General features: G+C 38.9%; 1 protein-coding gene across 3 annotated transcripts in view; it reads left to right on the top strand.

The window, feature by feature from the left end:
• LOC309622501 (uncharacterized protein) overlaps positions 1-22,546 on the top strand; it is a 152,293-nt gene that overhangs the window by 30,906 nt on the left and 98,841 nt on the right. Inside the window, exon 2 of one of the 3 annotated variants that reach the window (XM_082378585.1) lies at positions 21,554-21,616. The exons of the other annotated variants lie outside the window; for them this stretch is intronic. Coding sequence (XP_082234711.1) covers positions 21,573-21,616 — 44 coding nt within the window. The 5' untranslated portion in view covers positions 21,554-21,572. The remainder of the gene's footprint in view (positions 1-21,553; positions 21,617-22,546) is intronic. 3 annotated transcript variants of the gene reach the window in all.

The following is a 22,546-nucleotide window of genomic DNA, read 5'->3' as shown; positions in this document are numbered from 1 at the left end:
AGTGATCTGACTAATCAGACACTAAAATAGGTTCTGCTTAGAAAGCAGCTCTAGATTGGAGGCTTATCATCCCAATCTTATTTCAGTCAAGAATTCCAATTGATTTTGTTTTGAATTTCAGTTTCTTTGATTGGAGATTTTGAAAAAGAACAAGAAACAATAAAGAATAGGCTTGTGGGGTGTGCTCAGGCTGACCATCTGCCAGAGAAGGCAGCCAGCTTTCTGCATCCCGGTGGCTCCAGCAATGTAGGGCTCTGAGGCCTTGAGGAAGGAAAGGAAGGTGCTGATGACCTTTTCTAAGACCACTCATTAAATGAGTTGGTTGGAGGATAAAAATCTCTAAATGTAACAAAGTAAAGAACTGCCTCAGGAAGTACCAAAAATTCAATTAGGTACACATGCCAAAAACATATACAATATTCTATTCTATTTTTAAACTTTTTTTTTTTTGCAGTATAAGATATGCAAATAAGAAGATAGGAGGCAATTATCAAAATCACTCATTTGACACCAATCCTATGCCAATACAGTGCTCTTGACTTTTGCTTTTCTGGATGTCTCAAGATTAAAACCAATTTGAATCTCCTGTTTTGTACTTTGTGTTTGAAGATATCATTCAAGTACTTAGAAGTAACTACTGACTGAGACATAACACAGAGAAGAAAAATAAAAACAATGATAATTTTTATTGAAAGTCACCAACAACTATTTCAATGACTAACTGGAAAAGATAGAAACAAGAAATCTGTCTGATTTAAGAAAATGTACTCTCTCCTAAGTAAAAAGCAGAATGAGACACATTCAACTAGTCAAACACCTGGCAACACCTGAATCCATCTTTCTGACCCCAAGGGCAACGGCCACATTTATCACCAACAGAATCCTTAATATAATAAAAAGTGACTTATTGCTCCCAGTTAGAAATATCGCATGAAATGATGGAATGATAAGGCCATTCAGGAGAAATCAAAATTGACTGGTAGATTTACAATAGTTATCAGGCTTAATTTTCAATATGTAACCGAGCAGGACCCTAGGTCAGTCCCAGACCTATGGCCCATCAGCTGCAGGAAACCCTCATTTCCTATGCTACCACAGCTCCCTGTGTATGATTTTTATAGTGCACTTTTTTTTAAATCAGTTTTATTGATACATAATTGATGTATAATAAATTTCACAAATTTAAACTATAGAATTTGATAAATTTTGTCTGACATATACATCTGTGAAACTGTCACCATAGTTAAGATCATAAACATATTTATCACCTCATGCCCTCTTAGCTCCACCTCCCTGCACTGATAACCACTGATCCGCTTTTTGTCACCATAGATTAGTCTGCATTTTCTAGAATTCTATATAAATGGAATTATAAAGTGTGTACCTTTTTTTTGGAGGGGGGGCGTCTGGCCTCTTTCACTCAGAGTAAATATTCTGAGTTTCATCCACATCGTAGTATATATCAATAGTTGGTTTCTTTTTATTTCTGAGTAGTATTCCATTGTATGGATATGCCATAATTTGTTAAATGCATTTACCTGTTGAGAAACATTGAGGTTGTTTCCAGTTTGGAACTATATGCTATGAATATTCATGTACTAGTCTTTTTTTATGGATATATACTTTCATTTCCCTATAAGTGGGATGGCTGGATCATATGGTGTATATTTAACATTTTTAAGAAACTGCCATTGTTTTCCAAAGTGATTATGCCATTTGGTGTGATCAGTGTATTAGTCCCTATGGCTGCTGAAACAAATTACCATGAATGTGGTGACTTAAAGCAACAGAAATGTATTCTCTCACAGCTCTAGAGGCCAAAAGTCCAAAATCAGTATCGCTGGGTTGAAATCAAGGTGTTAGTGGGGCCACATTCCCCTGTAAGAGAGGCTGTAAGAGAGAATCTGTTTCGTGCCTTTTCCAGCTTCTGGTGGTTGCCTGCATTCCTTGACCTGTGGCTGCATCATCCTGGTCTCTGCTTCTGTGATCACATTGCTTCCTCCTCTTCTGTCTGTGAAATCTCCCTCTGCCTCTCTCTTATAAAAACACTCATAATGGCATTCAGGGTCCACCCATTCAGGGTCCATAATCTTCTCAGGATTAGACTGTTAACTCAGTCACATCTCCAAAGACACCCTTCCCCCTTTTTGGCCATGTAAGGTAACAGTCTCAGGTTCCATGAATTAGGATGTGGATAGCTTTGGTCAGGGGGCATTTTTCAGCCCACCACAGCCAGTCTTTTTAATTTTAGTCATTTTAACAGGTTTGTAGTAGTATCACAGTATGGTTTTAATTTGCATTTTTCTGATGGCTAATGAAGTTGAGCATCTTTTCATGTGTTTAGTTATATTTATATATCTTCTTTGGTGAAGTATGTGTTCAAATATTTTGCCCATTTTTTTTTTTTTTGCCCATTTTTAAGTTGGATTGTTTATTTTCTTATTTTTGAGCTTTGAGATTTCTTTATATATTCTGCAAGGAAGTTCTTTATCAGATATATAATTTATAGCATTTCTTCCTGTATGTGGTTTGTTTCTCATTCTCTTTTTATATATATATATAAATTTATTTATTTAAGGCTGTGTTGGGTCTTCGTTGCTGTGCATGGGCTTTCTCTAGTTGTGGCGAGCAGGGGCTACTCTTCATTGCCGTGCACAGGCTTCTCATTGCGGTGGCTTCTCTTGTTGTGGAGCACGGGCTCTAGGCACGCGGGCTTCAGTAGTTGTGGTGCACGGGCTCAGTAGCAGTGCCTTGCAGGCTCTAGAACGCAGGCTCAGTAGTTGTGGTGCACAAGCTTAGTTGCTCCTCGGCATATGGGATCTTCCCAGGCCAGGGATAGAACCCATGTCTGCTGCATTGGCGGGCAGATTCTTTTTTTTTTTTTTAATAGATCTTTATTGGAGTATAATTGCTTCACAATACCATGTTAGTTTCTGTTGCACAACAAAGCGAATCAGCCATATGCATACACATGTCCCCGTATCCCCTCCCTCTTGAGCCTCTCTCCCATCCTCCCTATCCCACCCCTCTAGGTCATCACAAAGCACCGAGCCGATCTCCTTGTGCTATGCTGCTGCTTCCCACCAGCCAACTATTTTACATTTGGTAGTGTATATATGTCGATGCTACTCTCACTTCACCCCAGCTTTGCCCTCCCACCCCATGTCCTCAAGTCCATTCTCTATGTCTACCTCTTTATTCGACAGGTGGATTCTTAACCACTGTGCCACCAGGGAAGTCCCAACAGCATTTCTTGATTTGTATCATAATTCATCCCTTTTAGACTTTCTGGACTGGACCCCTTAAGGGCATGGACTATAAACTATTCCCTCTATGTCCTCAGCACCCATTACAATGCCTGACATGTAAAAGATCCTCATTGAATATTTACTGTTCTTCTCTTCATTGCTCATCCTTTTCATAAGGTCACATTTAAAAAGCAAAATTTCTCATATTATTAACATAATTTCAGTGTGGTCTATTTAGGATGTAGTTTATTTAATTTATTTTTTATTGAGATATAATTTACAAGTTATAAAAATTCACCCTCTTAAAGTGTACAATTCAGTGGTTGTTAGTATATTTTTAAGGTTGGGCAACCATCACCACTGTCTAATTCCAGAACATTTTCATCACCACGAAAAGAAACTCCATGCCCATTAGAATCACGTCCCATTCCCTTCTCCCCCCCTACCCCCTCCATGATCCCTGGCAACCATTAATCTACTTTCTGTCTCTATGGTGTTGCCTATTCTGGACATGTCATATAAATGAAGTCCCATGATCACCATCTGCAAGCTGGAGACCCAGGAAAGCCAATGGTGTAGTTCAGTCTGAATCCAAAGAACTGAGAACCAGGGGAGTCAATGGTGCAATTCCCAGTCCAAAGGCAAGAGAAAACCAGTGTTTCAGCTCATCCAGTCAGGCAGAAAAGCAAAGTCTTCCTTCCTCTGCCTTCTTGCTCTATTCAGGCCCTCAGTAGATTGGATGATGTCCACCCACATTGGGGAGGGCAATCTGCTTTACTGTCTACTGGTTCAAATGCTAATCTCACCTGGAGACACTCTCACAGACACATGTAGAAATAATGTCTAGCCAAGTATCTAGGCACCTCCTGATCCAGTCAAGTTGACACATAAAATTAGCCATCATAAAGATCATCCACATTGTATCATGTATTAGTACTTCATTCCTTTTTATGATTAAATAATATTCCATTATATGTATATACCACATTTTGTTTATCCATTCATCGGTGGATGGAAATTTGAGCTGTTTCAGCTTTTTAGCTACTATGCATAATGATGCTATCAACATTCATGTAAAATTTTTTGCTTTAATATATGTTTTTAATTCTCTTGGGTATATACCTAGAAGTGGAATTGTTGGGTTGTACGGTAATGCTATGTTAAACATTTTGAGGACCTTCCAACTGTTTTCCAAAGTGGCTGTACCATTTTACATTACCATCAGGAATGTATGAGGGAGTCCTATTTCCCCACATTCTCTCCAACATTTATTATTACCTGTCTTTTTTATCATGGCCATCCTAGTGGGTATGAAATTTTTGCTTTGCATTTCTCTAATGACTAATGATGTTGGCATCTTTTCACTTGTTTATTGGTTAATAGCTGATTTAAAGTCTATGTCTGGTGATTTCAACATCTGAGCTTCCCCAGGGACCGTTCCTATTACAGTGTGTTTGCTATTTTCTTTCCTGTTTAAAAGGCTATATTTTCTTGTTTCTTGGCACACTTGTAGTTTTTTTGTTAAAAACTGGACATTTAAATAATAAATTGTGGCAACTCTGAAAATCAGATTCTCTCCCCTTCCCAGCATTTGTTGTTGTTGCTGTTTGTTGTTGTTTGTTTGTTTTAGGGACTTTTCTGAACAATAAGTTCTGTATTCTTTGTTGTGTGTGGTTGCTGAAGTCTCTGCTCAGTTAACTTAGTGGTTAGGTAATCATTGGGCAGAGATTTCCTTAGATGCCTGGAACCAGTAAATCTCCCAGTCTTTGCCAAAGGGCTCTGTGTGCGTGTTGGAGCATGCCTTCAACATTCATTCAGGAAGTTAACAACTCTGCCTTAGCTTCCACTTTCTATTGTGTGGGCCCTCAAGGTCATCCAGAACTGAGAGCTAAGGACCTCCTCAGGTCTTTCCACAGCATGCATGGAGTTCTGGGCATACATAGCCCCATACATACACTTGACTTTCTAGATTCTTAGGAATATGTCAGAGCTTTCAAAGTCCCTATGGACATCTTATTCCTCATATTTTCCTTTAAAGCTTTTTGGTTAGCGTATTGTTTATCCCAACTTTATTTGTCACTCATGGCAGCCAGAGAGTTAAACAATTGCCACTAATTGTTTGGCCAGACACCCCTGTGGAAAATGCTTTTCCCACTAGATGAACTCCACACTGAGTCATGTCAAATATAGACAGCCTTGCAAGTAGGATCTTCCAGGAACCACCAGGCAAGTCAAAGGATGATAATTCTCTGGAAATGAGGCTTTGAAGGGCGTCTAACTCCATTCAGCAACTTCCAGTGGCTGCCAGGTTACCAATTTTTGAGATGATTGCAAGCTGTTTGTTTTCAAGGCAGCATGGAGCTAGAGAAGGGGGTTGGAAGAGGGCAAGCTTAAAAGGCCACAAATCTCACTGTTTTTACTGAGATTGAGCCATTTTTTTCCTGAATAAACACTCCTCAGATTGCTGCAAGGCTTGGGGTTTATATCTAGAGTTCTGAAAAAGTGGACTGAAAATTTTTAGCAGTTTTCTTATTCCTTTTATAAAGAATTTGTGGTGGTCCTTACTCTGCCATTTTCTCTAACATCACTCCTCTGTAGCTTATTTAAGGTGACATATTTTGCCACTCAAATGGTTGTATCCAATTACCATATTTTTGCATGGCTAACTCCTACAAATCCTTAGGACTCAGCTCAAGAGCCCCTTCCTTGAGCAATGGAACACTTTCTGTAAATTAAATCAGATGCAGAAGCTGATTAAGGGAATCAGATGCTATCCCAGCTGCTCTTGTTCAATGAGTGAATGAGGAGAACTGGATCTATGCCAAGTCAGCATTCACTTTTCCCAGTTCCCCCCACCTCCTCCCTATAGTAGCCCTTGAAGCACTGCCTCTGAGAGCCTGAGGCTCTGCAGATCATAGCATGAAATTCTAAAGCAGAGGAATTCTTGGTGGGGATTTCAGAAAGCAGATTCAAGTAGCAGGCTGTCAATAGGGCTGGATAACATCAAAACCCTTTCTAACCAGAAATTATATGTTTTCTTGAATGAAAAGGATGAACAATTACTCCGATGATTCACTAACAAGGCCATTGTATTTTTTTACAAAATTATAGAAATATGTAAATTACTGATACATGCCCCCCGCCAAAGAATAGTCACTACCTACTAGAAATATGAATTAAGAAAAGCTTTCTTAATCTATTATGAAGATTCTTGTAGAGAAATGTTGGCTAAGAATTTTGAAGACCATTGGCACAGGTATATTGATACTACCACTGCTTTGGATTATATCTAAGTTTTTCAAATTAGACAATTAGTATGAATCAACCTGAACATCCCCTGGGACATGTGAGTCCTATTTTGGATACCATAGCGTTAAATTTTTTTAATGGGCTATAATGTTATTTCTAAATGGATTTAGAGCATCTTTAATGTACAGAATTAAGAAAATCGGACACTTATTGGTTTTATACAACATAATGCATTTATAGACTGGTGTAACGTGTTGTGGAAGAAAAAACTGTTGGGAAACTAATACCAATAAACAGTTGTTGATTATGGTACTGCTGATATTTTAAACAGCTCTCTTTTGGGACTTCCCTGGTGGTCCAGTGGTTGGGACTCCGTGCTTCCACTGCAGGAGGCGCGGGTTCAATCCCTGGTTGGGGAACTAGGATCCCACATGCCATGCAGCACAGTCAAATAAATAAATAAATAAATAAATAAATAAAAATAAAATCATTGAATAGCTCTCTTCATATACTATTTAGAAAAAATAACCAAAAATTTTAAACTTATGGAATTATAATGAAGACAGCCATTCATACCTAAAGTTCTAAAGCAAAGCAAAGAGAAATTGAGGCTGCCCAGTTATCCTGTGAAGTTTGTCATTGAAGACCTCTAGCCTAGGTGACTCAGAGAGAATAAAATGCTCTTCTTTTAATAACAGATTTTTTGCCTGAATAATTCAGACAATTTCATTGCTATTTCAATTAGCATTACCATAAAATCATTTAAGTAAGAAGTTTTAAAATTAGAAACTCTAATTGAGGCATTCAAAACAAAAAAGATACAACATTCAAAGCAAAGTGAAAATTGGTTGTATGACCATTTTAAAAATAACTTTATGTTTTGAAATAGTTCAAGACTTCCAAGAAATTACAAAAATAGTTCAGAGGGCCTCATGCACCCTTCACCAAGCTTTATATAATGTTAATATCTTATATAGTCATTATATATGTCAAAACTAGAATTGCATAACTCTTAAACTCCTCATCCATGTTGAGCCTATAAAAGCATCAAGTTGCTGGAGATCAAAATATAGGATTTTTGAAGAGTAATACTTCTTTAGAAAGAACTCTGGGTATACAATGTTCATTGCAGCTCTGTTTACAATAGCCAGGACATGGAAGCAACCTAAGTGTCCATCGACAGATGAATGGATAAAGAAGATGTGGCACATATATACAATGGAATATTACTCAGCCATAAAAAGAAATGAAATTGAGTTATTTGTAGTGAGGTGAATGGACCTAGAGTCTGTCATACAGAGTGAAGTAAATCAGAAAGATAAAAACAAATACCATATGCTAACATACATATATGGAATCTAAAAAAAAAAAAAAGGTTCTGAAGAACCTAGGGGCAGGGCAGGAATAATGACGCAGATGTAAAGAATGGACTTGAGGACACGGGGAGGGGGAAAGGTAAGCTGGGACAAAGTGAGAGAGCGGCACTGACATATATACACTACCAAATGTAAAATAGATAGCTAGTGGGAAGCAGCCGCATAGCACAGGGAGATCAGCTCGGTGCTTTGAGACCACCTAGACGGGTGCATAGGGAGGGTGGGAGGGAGAGGCAAGAGAGAGGAGATATGGGGATATATGTATATGTATAGCTGATTCACTTTCTTATAAAGCAGAAACTAACACACCATTGTAAAGCAATTACACTCCAATAAAGATGTTTTAAATAAATAAATAAATAAAAAGCTAAATCAATCAATCAATCAATCAAAAAAAAAACAAACAAACCTCTGGGTATGCTATGGGTCCCCCCTAATGCTTCATCCACAAGCGACCACAGATCTATAACAAATTTTATTTTCTATTATTTCTAAGAGGCCCTAACTGTCTGGAAAACTACAGGAGAATAAAACCTTAGGGTGACCATATGGGTTTTTGGTTTGACTGGTTTTTTATTTCCTTAAAGATTGGCAGCTTTTACTATTTTCTAATTCAAGGAGAATATTCAACAACAACAAAAAATTGTCTCCAGGTAACTGTGATCCAAGACTTCAAAGGCAAAATTTCTTTTTCTTTAAATCTCTCATGAGCACATCTCTGATGTTATTTCTACTTTTGTAGCTCTCTCATTTTAGCAAAATTGTCATTGAAATCTACTTGGGAGAGAAGGGGAACAGCAGTCATATGCTCAGTGTGGTTTTTATCTGCCTGAACACAGACCAAATGCCTGCAGGTCTGTACCCTGGCAAGTCATACTTTATCACTGAGAACGCCTTTGTACCTCCCTTCATGGCTCAGTGCTTGACTGGTCCACCTCCTGCCAATTCTGCATCACCCATGTCCTCTCCACTCAGCTGAACCTCTTCTTTTGATCTATCTTTTCAGGTTTGGATTCTTCCTGGGATTTTTGCAATCCCTCAAATCTTAGACTTGGTCCACTAAAAATAGGGCATGTTTAATTCAAAATCCAATACCTTCATTTCATTCCTTTTGGGGAAAAAATTAATCATTTTATTTCTTATGTTAATGTTGTTGATCTTATTTCCAATTCATCTCTGCATTTCCTACTTTACCTAGCAGAGTGCCTTGGACGTAATAGGAAATGAGTGAATGTCTAATGAATGGATGGATTCCTTCCATAAAGAAAGGAGCTGAAAGGATGATGAATTAAGGCAATTAGCCAGATAATTAAAACCTTTTAAATTAAACATACAGAGACTGTCATACAGAGTGAAGTAAGTCAGAAAGAGAAAAACAAATATCATATATTAACGCATATATGTGGAACCTAGAAATATGGTACAGATGAACCGGTTTGCAGGGCAGAAATAGAGACACAGATGTAGAGAACAAACGTATGGACACCAAGTGGGGAAAGCAGTGGTGGGTGGGGGGGGGTGTGATGAATTGGGAGATTGGGATTGACATGTGTACACTGATGTGTATCAAATGGATGACTAATAAGAAAATAAATTTTTAAAAAAAACAAACATTTTTTTCTAACATTTGGACATTTCAGCAAGAGTTTTTGTTAATTATACAGATAATTACTTTAATATACCACATCACTCTTTGCACATGTGTGGGACCCAATATTTATATACACATACAGTCTTACAAAAAGTAGGTAACCCCAGTTGGATTAAAAATCATATTCATGGAAAATTTCTAAATGAATACAAAAGATACTGTTACCAATATTATTTCTGGAGAGTGAAGAAAGGGAATTTTTTGATCAATGAGGTCACCAGACTTACACTTTTTACAGTGTATACTTCTGTACTGTTTTTTTAATTAATTAATTTTCTTTCTTTCTTTCTTCCTTCCTTCCTTTCTTTTCTTTCCTTCTTTCCTTCCTTCCTTCTTTTCTTTCCTTCTTTCCTTCTTTTCTTTCTTCCTTCCTTCCTTCCTTTCTTTCCTTCTTTTTCTTCCTTCCTTTCTTTCCTTCCTTCTTTCTTTCTTTCTTTCTTTCTTTCTTTCTTTCTCTCTTTCTTTCTTTCTTTCTTTATTCCTTCCTTCCTTCCTTCCTTCCTTCCTTCCTTCCTTTCTTTCCTCTCCCGTGCCACGCGGCTTGTGGGATCTTAGTTCCCCAACCAGGGATTGAACCTGGGCCCTTGGCAGTGAAAGCGTGAGCACAGAGTCCTAACCACTGGACCGCCAGGGAATTCCCACTTCTGTACTGTTTTAATTTTTCATGAGCATGTATTACTTTTCAATATTAATTTTTTTAAAACACTTTTTTAAAAATTTTTATTTATTAATTAATTTATTTATTTTTGGCTGTGTTGGGTCTTCGTTTCTGTGCGAGGGCTTTCTCTAGTTGTGGCAAGTGGGGGCCACTCTTCATTGCGGTGCGCGGGCCTCTCACTATCGCGGCCTCTCTTGTTGCGGAGCACAGGCTCCAGACACGCAGGCTCAGTAGTTGTGGCTCACGGGCCTAGTTACTTCGCGGCATGTGGAATCTTCCCAGACCAGGGCTCGAACCCGTGTCCCCTGCGTTGGCAGGCAGATTCTCAACCACTGCGCCACCAGGGAAGCCCTTCAATATTAATTTTTAAGATTATATTAACTAAGCAGAAAGCTAAGCAGAGGTACTGTGGTTCTGAACTTTTGAGCTTATAGCCTTCATTGACTCATAGTGGGGGACACAAAAACAAATGCCTCCAGAGCACAGGCAGGTAATGTAAGTAAGCAAACTGGGCTGCAAATAGATTATGGCAAAGGGGGCAGTGCCTGCTCTGTCTAAAGTGGCCAGGTGCTACCCAATTAGCAACTCTAGCTAATGGCTGCTATGCAGGAATATGGGTCCAATGCTGTCATCACTCAATTTTCAAAGGAAGTTAGAGGTCTGGAAAATTTTTGGTGTAATTTCCTGATTTTTAAATGAAAGCAATTGATTTAAAATTTTTTGTAGTTTAAGATGCAGACCAAGCAAAACATGTCTATGGCCCAGATTCAACCTGTGGATCACCAGTTTGCAAGCTCTGACTTAGGTAGTAGTTTAGAATAATTTGTTCTGTTAAAAACAGATGAGATGTTTCAGGAAATTTACTCATCTGTTGCCTGTTTTCCTCCTATCCAAAATATCAGTCAGTGTTCCAGAGCATACAAAAGGCTTTAGGTATTGCCATGATGACTGAGCTATTAGGACCCAGAAACTGTCAAGCCTCTGCAGACTTGCTAACTGATTCCCAATCAGCATAGCATTCTGGGGCCAGTCACAAAGAATAAGGTCTCAGGCCTGGTAGCAGTTTTTCCTGAGAAGGCTGTGAAGGCCAAGAATTGAAATGAGGTTGATAGAAAAGAATCAAATTGGAGTGGTCTTCAAGCCTTAGAGTTATGGCCAATTGGATTATAAACTTTAAAATAGTCATGGGGGCCAAATTTAGGTTATGCCTAATGTGATGTTTGGGTATGGGTTTCAGCAGGGTTCAAGACAAATAAAAAGCATTTATTCCACATAAAGACATTGGGAGGCAGATACACATTTAAAAAGATGAATACCTCCCAGCTTCAGGCTTAGTATTCAGGTTGAGCCATAAGGGAAGAATAATTCAGAATAACCCAATGGAGTCTTGTTTTTCACTTAAAATCATTTTTATCACCATTCAATAAAGACCATGAAGATAGTGCAGTTACCCTGCAAATGAATTCTGTCAAGTCACTTGCTCAATTAAGGTTTCATGCCAGGTATTTCCCCCTTACAGATAACAATATCTGCCATACCACTTACCAGCACTCGCCATTGAAAACTTAACTGAAAACCAAGAAATAAATAACATTAACCAACAAAAGCCCTTGAAGCATCCAAAATTACCTTTGCAAGACCAGGCAATAAGGACCACAAGGCTGTTTAGAGGGGCATCTCTCCCTCCACGCAGCACATGTAGAGACTAGTTGACACACAACGCTGAGAAAATGGACTCTCTGTTTCTTCAATTCAAGGAAGTTGGAAGCAGCAAATGAATACAACACAGCACTTAGTAGGCACTCCATATATTTATCAAGTGATATATATGAATACTGGAAACAAAACACAGCTAAAACTATCAGCCAACTGCCTGACAGGAAGAGAGAAGGCAGATATCCTGAAGAGTTGACACAGACTTAAAAATAACACCTTGGTCTGAAGATATTAAGGGTGGGAATAAAGCTCCTGAAAGCCTCACTCTACTCTGCACAGGGTCAAGCTGCTGCTCTTCCCTGGTTGAGAGGGTCTGCTCTGGGGCCCGATGCCTGGGTTCCATTGTTACCAACTGGCTGGTTGAAGTGGGACAAGTAGCTTAACCTCTCCTTTTTTTTTGTTGTTGAAGTATAGTTGATTTACAATGTTGTGTTAGTTTCAGGTGTACAGCGAAGTGATTCAGTTATACGTATACATATATCCATTCTTTTTCAGATTCTTTTCCCTTATAGGTTATTACAAAATACTGAGTGTAGTTCCCTGTGCTATACAGTAGGTCCTTGTTGGTTATCTATTTTCTATTTTTATGTATATCGGTGTGTGTGTGTGTGTTAACCTCTCTTAACTTGGATTTCCTCATCTATAAAATCTATCTGCCTCATAGGGTTATGAGGATTCAATGAGTTAACGTTTGTTAAAAACAACAACAACAACTTAGAAGAGTGCCACATACATAAAAAATACTCAGTAAGGTTATCTCTGGGTGAGGGTACTGTGTCATCCCTGAAAAAGAGTAGATTATGTTCAGGATAATCTAATTAATAAGACAGGAAGTAAGTAACAAATGTATGGCAGACCCTCTCCCAAAATTATTAAACAAAAAGTTTTGGTTGGTAGAGAGCTCATTTTTTAGCTATCTGGAAAAGTCAAGTGAAATAGTTCATTGAAGAACGTATCAGCCTAGCTTAGCACAGTGCTCTAGGGAACACAGGAAGCAGGCTTCCTGGCCCGAGTCTCAGCTATTATCACCAGCTGGGACACTGGCAAGTCACTTAAGCATGCTTCAGTTTTCTCGTCTATCAAATTAAGATAATAGTAAAGTTGTTACTAGAACCGTATTATGATTTTCATGGGCCCTGCATACATTTGCTTTCACGGGTCCCTTCTTCCATAAAATAATATTAAAAATTGTACTTTACAACTGCACTGGTCTAAAGACAAACTTAATCCAGGCTAGATTCCTTTTTATGTATTCATTATTATTACATTCAATTTTTTTCCTCCTGGACTTTAAAAGAAATTTAAATTAAAACATTTCTTTGCATGGACCCTAGGCACTGTGCCTACTGGGTAAGTCGGCCCTGATTGTTATGAGTACAAAATTAATGAGAGTTTGTAACGCACTTGGAACAGTGCCTGACACCATCATAAGCACGATATGCTTGTGTGTTAAATAAAGAAAAATTTAAGGTGTCGGACAAGCCAGATGTTACTTCCTTCCAAACTTCCTCTCTGCTTCCCCCGCCCTCCTGATAAGTAAATTCCGTTTTCAAAATATGGTTAAAAACTGTCCTACCACTACCCTGAAGTTAGCAGTAGCAACTGAAATTATAAAGGTTTCCAAAGAATAGAGAGCAAAATTGTGTTTAATTAAATTCTGTTTTGTTAAAAATAGTGGAGATACTGAGCATTGTTTGCACCTCTTTCCCAATCTCTGCACAACTTCAGAGGCAAGATCACGGAGTCCCAGATGGGGAGAGTTTGCTGTCTGGCTTTCAGCCTTCGTTATCAGGAGCAACAGCCCACATCGATGTCCCCCATATATATGACTAAAGATGACAGGCTTACGAGAGAAACGATCAGGGTTTTTTTTTTCCTTCCCCACAGATTAAAACACACAAAAAAAGAATGTTAAGAGATACAGTAGTCATTCATTTTAAGAATTACATTCATATTAAATGCTTAACAGACAACTGAATTTTCATGATGATAATTCATTCCATCACAAAGGAGGGCTAAAAAAAAATTTCAGCCTTCTATAAACTCCTTTAGAATCAGAAGTGTATAACTGTCTTTAATTCCCCTCTCAATGACTAGCATAGGCTTAGAACTGTTTGGCCTCATTTTTGGCCATATGAGTCTGACAGTCCCTCACCCACACATAAACAAGTTTGAAGCACTGTTTAAATTTGGATTCAGAATACCCTAGCCATGCTTTCATCTCGATTTCAATTTCCTTCTGTTTCTCTTATCTCCCCTGCTTCAAACTCCTGACTCCATTGCCCAGCTTCGGCCTCCATATTTGCCCCATGGATTTGGTGTTCGCCTTTCCTCCCCGCTGTGTTCTGACGTCAGTCCCTCACTACTTGAACAGTCATCATCTACCCTCTCACCAGTGCTGGCTACATAATCTGTGGAGCCCAATGAAAAATGAAAAAGTGAGGCCTCTTGTTTAAAAAGCAGAAGAAAAAGTTTTCCCCTTTTTTTTGTGGTCCCCCTCTTGACTCGTCATGGTGTTTTTTATTTGCTGCTTGATGTTGCACTCCCTCATGCTTGAGGACACTTGAGGGACGAGTTTGACCCAGTGCCACAACTCAACAGGTGACCCGTGTGTGGCGTGCCTGGCCCCAGCCCTTCCTGCCTCATGCCCAGGCCCCAACCAATGGATGCTGGGGGTACTGGCAGTTGAGAAGCAGGGAGCAAGAAGTGGTGAAAAGCAAGATGGCTTATGAGCTGAAGCCCCAAGTCCCTGGTTCGTGCTCCATTGTCGCATCCAACATCACTTATAAAACATAAATTCAAAAATTAAATTATTAAAAATTTCAAGATGGCGATCACAGAGCATTAAACTTGAAGCATGGCATCCTTCTGAGCAGAAGACTTTGCACATCTGCACTGGTTGCAAGCTCGCGAAGCATGAGCCCTGCCTGCCACCTTGGAATTCTAAATCCAATCCCCACTTGGGCCTCGTGGCCAGCACCCTGGTCTTCTGGGAGGGAGTCTGATTCAGACACTGTCCTTCACACTGTCAACTCAAAGCCAGAATCCCAGAATTCAGTCAAGTTATTCCTTGTGCCTCTTGCTCTACTTTGTGTGTCTGGCTTCCCTGGATCCACATACCCAACATGAACAAGTACCTCAGGACAAGAAATGAATGAGCCACATTTTTCCCACACCAGTCTCTGCTTTTCTTTTCAGAAGTATTTCCAAGCGTCTGAGCTCCCGAGAGGAGTGCTGGACCAGATCCCAACACACACATAGAACTATATAACAGGACACCCTTCATTGAAGACCTTTTTCTTTTTTTCCTCCTTACCTTTCTCTAGCTCCATCTTCTTACTCATATTTCAAGTTACACTGTGTTGAGTATAGGAAGTCACTGTTTATGTTTATTATTAAAAGAGGCATTCTGATCCGGCCATGACAAGATAGAGAATCAAACAAAACCCACTGTAATGCCCTTCAGCGTAATCTGAGTAGGCTGTATGGATTTTATAGTAACCAGCCATGTGCTTCTGGCTGCCAGCTCCCAGACTGAATTTCTCTGCTACCAGTAAATATTGGAGATCTTTTGCCAATTCTCTGGAGAAATAGAACCAAGATTTACTGAGATCAGATATACCGTATTTATTTCAGATTAATTGATGGTTGCTTTATCTTGAGCATTTAAAAAATCTGTTAGGCTTAAAATTTTTTGAATTTAAATGTGAAAGTTATGGTTGTCCTTAGCTAATTCAGTCCCTGCCTTATCCTTTTATCAGTCACATCATATGAAATCATACCATTTGTCATTTCATATCATAGTTTTAAAATGAAAAAACCTTGAAATCATCTCACCTACTCATTTCACTTTACAGATGAGGAAACTGAGACCCAGAGTCACACACAGCGTGTTAGGTAGTGTTGGGAGCACAGCTGGAACTGGCTTCTGACTTCCTGCCAGCCCTGCCCTGACTCTACAGCACGAAGACTCAAAGAATCCAAAGAAGTATAAGAAATGTTATTTGGATATTTATAGAGTTTGTTTCTGATTAAATGACCAACAAATTAGCCTCAAATAAAACATTTTAAACTCTTTTATATAAAAATGGAAAGGCCAACTACAAACTGGGAAACATTGAAAATTTGCAACACATAAACCTTACTACTCTTATTAGATTGAAAAGCACCCATATACTTATATAATTACAAATCAATTATCCTTGGTATTTGAGCTTATCCAGAATCTTGTTTGTTTGTTCCTTTTCAGGATCCCACGTAATGATCGTTTTTAACAGCACTCACAGAACCAGCACCATGACATACCCTAGAGACCCCAGCACCAGCTAGTCAGTGCCCCCTCCTCAGAGGTCTGGGCCTCACCCAAGGATGCCGCCTTCAAGCTCCTGAGGCAACAGTACAGCTGAGCAGTGAACCTGCTCAGAGGCTTGAGTCTCAGCTTTCTAGGACCCATCCTCAAGCTTCTAACCTTAACAGTCCCAAACTCTTCCATTTATTCCCCAGGTTTTAGGGTGGGTGGTAGCTGCGTCCTAAGACAGCTACTTCCTTAGTGTTTCTTTTTTCCCTTTTCATTTCTTCAGTATTTGTTTGATGCATCTTTATATGAAATTCTCTGTTAAAATACCTGGTGTGATTTCTGTCTCCTGACTGATACAATCAATCCAACAACCCTGTGAGGGTATATCCATTTTTCAGATGAGAAAATGGAAACATAGAATAGATGAGAAACAGAACTAAAGACACAAACTAGTATGAGACAGAAATAAGCTTAAACCCAGGTCTTTCTGGTTGCAAAGCCATTGTTCTTTTAAATAGCACAGTTCTGCAAGGTGAAGGCAGATCTAGGTAATAGCTCTCTGGCCTCTTTCAGCAAGGAGACTGGTATTCAAATTAGACTGGGTAGAAGCAAGGTATGTCACATAAATGCAAGAGTGAGCACATCTGGGCCCAAGTGAATTCTATTCCAAGGCACTGAAGGAACCTGCAGATGTGATTTGGGATACTGTAGTCATCTCCAGAAAAAACTAGAATAGTGGAGGACGTTAAAGATTTTTCCCTTTTCAAAATGGGTATACAGATATTTAGTCTTCACATTAATCTCCAGCAAAAATCTCGGACGTTCCTTGTGACATTTACCAAAATTGCCTGATTCCCAAGAACAAGCACGTGGAACCAACTAAGCTCGTTTACATTTACAAAGTGCTCTACAACATGCTCGTGGGTAAAATGGTGAAATAAGGAATGGATGAGGCTCACAATTTTGGTGTGTAAATATGCTTGTTTGGAAGTAAGGCAAGTAAGTTCAAGACAGTGTTGGTGCCTGGGCTGGACCCAGCAGGCGGGTTTCAAAAGGCAGAGCAGAGAGCAAACCCGAGTCTTAATCGTCACTGCCAGGTAGGCTCCTCCTGTGCCTCCCAGGGTAATGAATCCAGGATGAAGTAAGACCAACAAGGAAGAAGTCATCAAGGTCATCCTGATGATCAGATACAGAAGATAAGCAAACCCAGGGATTATTACTAGAGAGATGAGATAAATCTATCCGACCTTGCAGCCAAGTGTTCCTTTCTAAGGGAGGAGCTTCAGTTTTCTCTTTGCGTCCCTGTCTCCAAGTGGTTAAGATGGCGACCATTGTGGTCATTTGTTGGTGTCGCCACCAGCATCCATTCCTCTTCCTTCTGGCAGCAGTTCCTTAATCTTTCTTTGCAGGAACATGCTTTGCTTAATTGGCTACATTCTTTGTGAACATCAAGAAGTCCCACTGCCACCTCCAGCATGGGGTGAGCATGGGCCCCAAGCCAGCCAATCAGATTCTCCTTAAAATTTGAATCCCTGATCAGAGACAAAAGACTAAAAACAATTGTTGCTGAAACAAAAGCAGCACCTTGAAAATACTGTCCATTGGTTCCTGCTCTTTGGATCCCCAAAGCTGCCTCTGTTCTGTTCTGTCCGGGCCTGATTCTTCCACTCCCCCTTCAATTTTCTGAGCTACCCCACTTCTCTCAAATAGATCCATGTTTAGCCAGGGCTTTTGTTCATTAGTTTGTTTGCTTGTAGCTGAGGAATCCTCACCGACTCCACAAGCTGTGCTGGTAAAGGAAAAATCTAAAGCTTCTCTTCAAACTTCAGCGGACTTCTATAGAAAAAAGACATTGGTCTTTTTCTACATTGTTTCCAGTTGCACATACTCACAGCAAAGATACAGGGAAGCAGATTTTAACTTCTGTACATTCAGGGACTGAGTTGACTTTGTTCACCGCTAAATCTGAAGTGCCCAGCACAGTGGGAGGTGCTAAATAAATATCAATTAGGTGAATAAATGGAAATAGAGAAGGAACTTTCCAACAATTAGTTTAATAATGGAATTGCTACATTATGGAATAGTGAGCTCCTTGTCGCAGCAGAGATTTTTTTTTTTTTAATTTCATTGAAGTATAGTTGATTTACCATGTTGTGTTAGTTTCAGGTGTACAGCAAAGTGATTCAGTTATACATATACAAGTAATCATTCTTTTTCAGATTCTTTTCTCATATAGGTTATAAAAGGATATTGAGTAGAGTTCTATGTGCTATACAGTAGGTCCTTGTTGATTATCTATTTTATATATAACAATGTGTGTGTTAATCCCAAGCTCCTGATTTATCCCTCTCTCCCACATTTTCCCTTTGGTAACCATAAGTTTGTTTTCAATATCTGTAAGTCTGTTTCTGTTTTGTAAATAAGATCATTTGTATCATTTTTTAAAATTAGATTCCACATATGAGTGATATCATATGATATTTGTCTTTGTCTGACTTACTTCACTTAGTATGATAATCCCTAGGTACATTCATGTTGCTGCAGATGGCATTAATTCATTCTTTTTTTATGGCTGAGTAATATTCCATTGTATATATGTAGCACATCTGTATCCATTCCTCTGTCAATGGACATTTAGGTTGATTCCATGTCTTGACTGTTGTAAATAGTGCTGCTATGAACATAGAGGTGCATGTATCTTTTTGAATTATCGTTTTGTCTGGGTAAATGCCTAGGAGTGGGATTGCTGGATCATACGGTAGCTCTATTTTTAGTTATATACGGAACCTCCATACTGTCCTCCATAGTGGTTGTACCAATTTACATTCCCACCAACAGTGTAGGAGGGTTCCCTTTTCTCCACACCCTCTCCACCATTTATTGTTTGTAGACTTTTTGATGATAGCCATTTTGACCGGTGTGAGGTGATGATACCTCATGGTAGTTTTGATTTGCATTTCTCTGACTATTAGTGATGTTGAGCATCTTTTCACGTGCCTCTTGCCCATCTGTATGCCTTCTTTAGAGAAATGTCTATGTAAAGCTTCTGCCCATTTTTTGATTGGGTTGTTTGGTTTTTTGACATAGAGCTTCATGAGCTGTTTGTATATTTTGGAGATTAATCCCTTGTCAGTCAGTTCATTTGCAAATATTTTCTCCCATTCTGTGGATTGTCTTTTCATTTTGTTTATGGTTTCCTTTGCTGTGCAAAACTTTTAAGTTTAATTAGACCCCATTTGTTTATTTTTATTTTTATTACTCCATGAGGTGGATCAAAAAAATATTGCTGCAATTTATGTCCAAGAGTGTTCTGCCTATGTTTTCCTCCAGGAGTTTTATGGTCTCCAGCCTTACATTTAGGTCTTTGATCCATTTTGAGCTTATTTTTGTGTATGGTGTTAGAGAATACTCTAATTTCATCCTTTTACATGTAGCTGTCCAGTTTTTCCAGCACCACTTATTGAAGAGGCTGTCTTTTCTCCACTGTATATTCTTGCCTCCTTTCTCATAGATTAAATCACCTTAGGTGCGTGGGATTGTTTCTGGGCTTTCTATCCTGTTCCATTGATCTATATTTCTGATTTTGCACCAGTACCATACTGTTTTGATTACTGTAGCTTTGTAGTATAGCCTGAAGTCAGGGAGCCTGATTCCTCCAACTCCATTTTTCTTTCTCAGGATTGCTTCGGCTATTTGGGGCCTTTTGTGTTTCCATACAAATTTAAAAATTTTTTGTTCTAGTTCTGTGAAAAATGCCATTGTTAATTTGATAGGGATTGCACTGAATCTGTAGATTGCCTTGGGTAGTGTAGTCATTTTGACAATATTGATTCTTCCAATCCAAGAACACAGCATATCTTTCCATCTGTGTGTGTTATCTTTGATTTCTTTCATGAGTGTCTTATAGTTTTCAGAGTACAGCTCTTTTGGCTCCTTAAGTAGATTTATTCCTAAGTATTCTATTCTTTTCGATGCAGTGGTAAATGGGATTGTTTCCTTAATTTCTCTTTCTGATCTTTTGTTGTTAGTGTATAGGAATGCAAGAGATTTCTGTGCATTAATTTTGTATCCTGCAACTTTACTGAATTCATTGATTAGCTCTAGTAGTTTTCTGGTAGCATCTTTAGGATTTTCTATGTATAGTATCATGTTATCTGCAAACAGTGACAATTTTGCTTCCTCTTTTCCAATTTGGATTCCTTTTATTTCTTGTCTTCTCTGACTGCCGTGGCTAGGACTTCCAAAACTATATTGAATAAAAGTGGCAAGAGTGGACATATTTGCCTTGTTCCTGATCTTAGAGGGAATGCTTTCAGCTTTTCACCATTGAGAATCATGTTAGCTGTGGGTTTGTCATATACAGCATTTATTATGTTGAGGTAGTTTCCCTCTATGTCCACTTTCTGGAGAGTTTTTATCATAAATGGGTGTTGAATTTTGTCAAAAGCTTTTTCTGCATCTACTGAGATGATCATATGGTTTTTATTCTTCAGTTTGTTAATGTGATGTATCACATTGATTGGTTTGTGGATATTGAGGAATCCTTGCATCCCTGGGATAAATCACACTTGATCATGGTGTATGATCCTTTTAATGTATCATTGTATTTTGTTGAGTATTTTTGCATCTATGTTCATCAGTGATATTGGCCTGTAATTTTCTTTTCTGTGTGTGTGGTATCTTTGTCTGGTTTGGGTATCAGGGTGATGGTGGCCTCATAGAATGAGTCTGGGAGTGTTCCTTTCTCTGCAGTTTTTTGGAAGAGTTTCAGAAGGATAGGTGTTATCACTGCAGAGATTTAAACAGAGCCTAGATCTCTTAGGATGACAAAAAAAAAAAAAAGATTCCTGCATTAAATAGGTGGTTTCCAAAAAGCATTCTAATTTTTGCTTTGTAATTCCGTTAACTATTTTTTATTTGCTCTTAGAAAAAAGATCTTAAAGCAAAAATAGAACACTATATGCATTAAGGTAATATATAGAGCACAGCCTGTATGGTTAGAACAAAAGGTATATGATACATTTTCAGTGTTAGGAGAGCATTTCTTCAAATGCCCACAAATAAGCTAGCAAAAGCTGTAGCAGGAGACATAAACCATTGCTGGACTTGTTTGCAGTGACCTACAGTTGATCTATTTTTAGTCTCAAGGAAAGTGAAATAATAAGAAAACGGATAGTTTGGTTGCCATGGTTATTCCCATCTACCAGCTCATCTCACCACCCATTTTCCATCATTTCTAATAACCTAGTTTCCCGGAGTGATATTTTAGGAGCCTATAACCAAGGCTCTTTATTAAATGGGTTCCCCTGGTGCCACCCTCATCTGGCCCCTTTTCACAGTTTCCCTTTGTCTTGCCAGTCTTCAGCATGGCGGGAAAATGGAAAATACCCAGCCTAAGGCTACCAAGATTTTTCAGCACAGGTAAGTCTTCTGCTTGGTTGCAACCACTTAGGGGTCTAAATGGTTAATGAGTTCCTGAACCTTGAGGACACATCCTTCCTTATGTCACCAGGACAAAAAGCAATTGAGATAGTGGGTTGTTGTTTTCTTTAACACTGATTTCACTTATTTTATAAGCAGCACACCTTGACAGGGGAGGCAGGTGGAATTTAAGAAAACACAGTCTGGAGAATATGCTTCTTTCTGAAACTGAGCTCCACAGCTTTCTTGGTTGCTTGGGATTTCTTGACTAGCTAACAAAGACAGTATCTCAACTTTTGACAGAAGCCCATGAGACTGGAACAAGTCCATTCGGGGCCCCTTAAGACACACTTTGTGGAGAATTGTGCTCCGTTGGTAAATTCTGGTCTGTGCTGTAGCAGTTTGTGGAAGTGTGGCTTTCTATAGACTCATTCATTTTTTTCTTTTAAGGTATGGCTAGTGCCATACATCTACACATCTAAACACTAGGTGGCAACCTTGCCTTTTGTGTCACCAGTCAAAGCCATGTTATAAACTCCTAGTAATTAAGGAAATAAATTGCACCATTAAATCTCAGCCTTCCTCGCCCATGGTTTAATTTAATATTGGCATCCAGATGTTACCAACAGTCAAAGGCCATTCTTAGAGGCAGAGCCAATAATGTGTATAGACTTGATTTTTTTGGAAGCATTTGCCCTAATGCCTGCAGCTTCACAATTGTTAGAGTTCCTTCACCATCCTGGGTGTGGACACTCATGGATTAAACACTTGTTCCAGGAATGGGGGATTCTATGGTGAACGAGAGACAAGGTCCTTGCTTTTGTGGCGCTTGCACTGAAGTAGAAGAGGCAGCAACAAGAAATGAATAAGTAAATGAAATAAACTTTAGATAATTACTACAGTGGAAAAATGAGGGCATAATGTAATAGC

This window comes from Balaenoptera borealis (genome assembly GCF_965194805.1).
Source record: "Balaenoptera borealis genome assembly, chromosome: 2".
NCBI lineage: Eukaryota > Metazoa > Chordata > Mammalia > Artiodactyla > Balaenopteridae > Balaenoptera > Balaenoptera borealis.
Note: the sequence above shows the minus strand (reverse complement) of the source record. Positions and strands in the feature narration are given on the sequence as shown.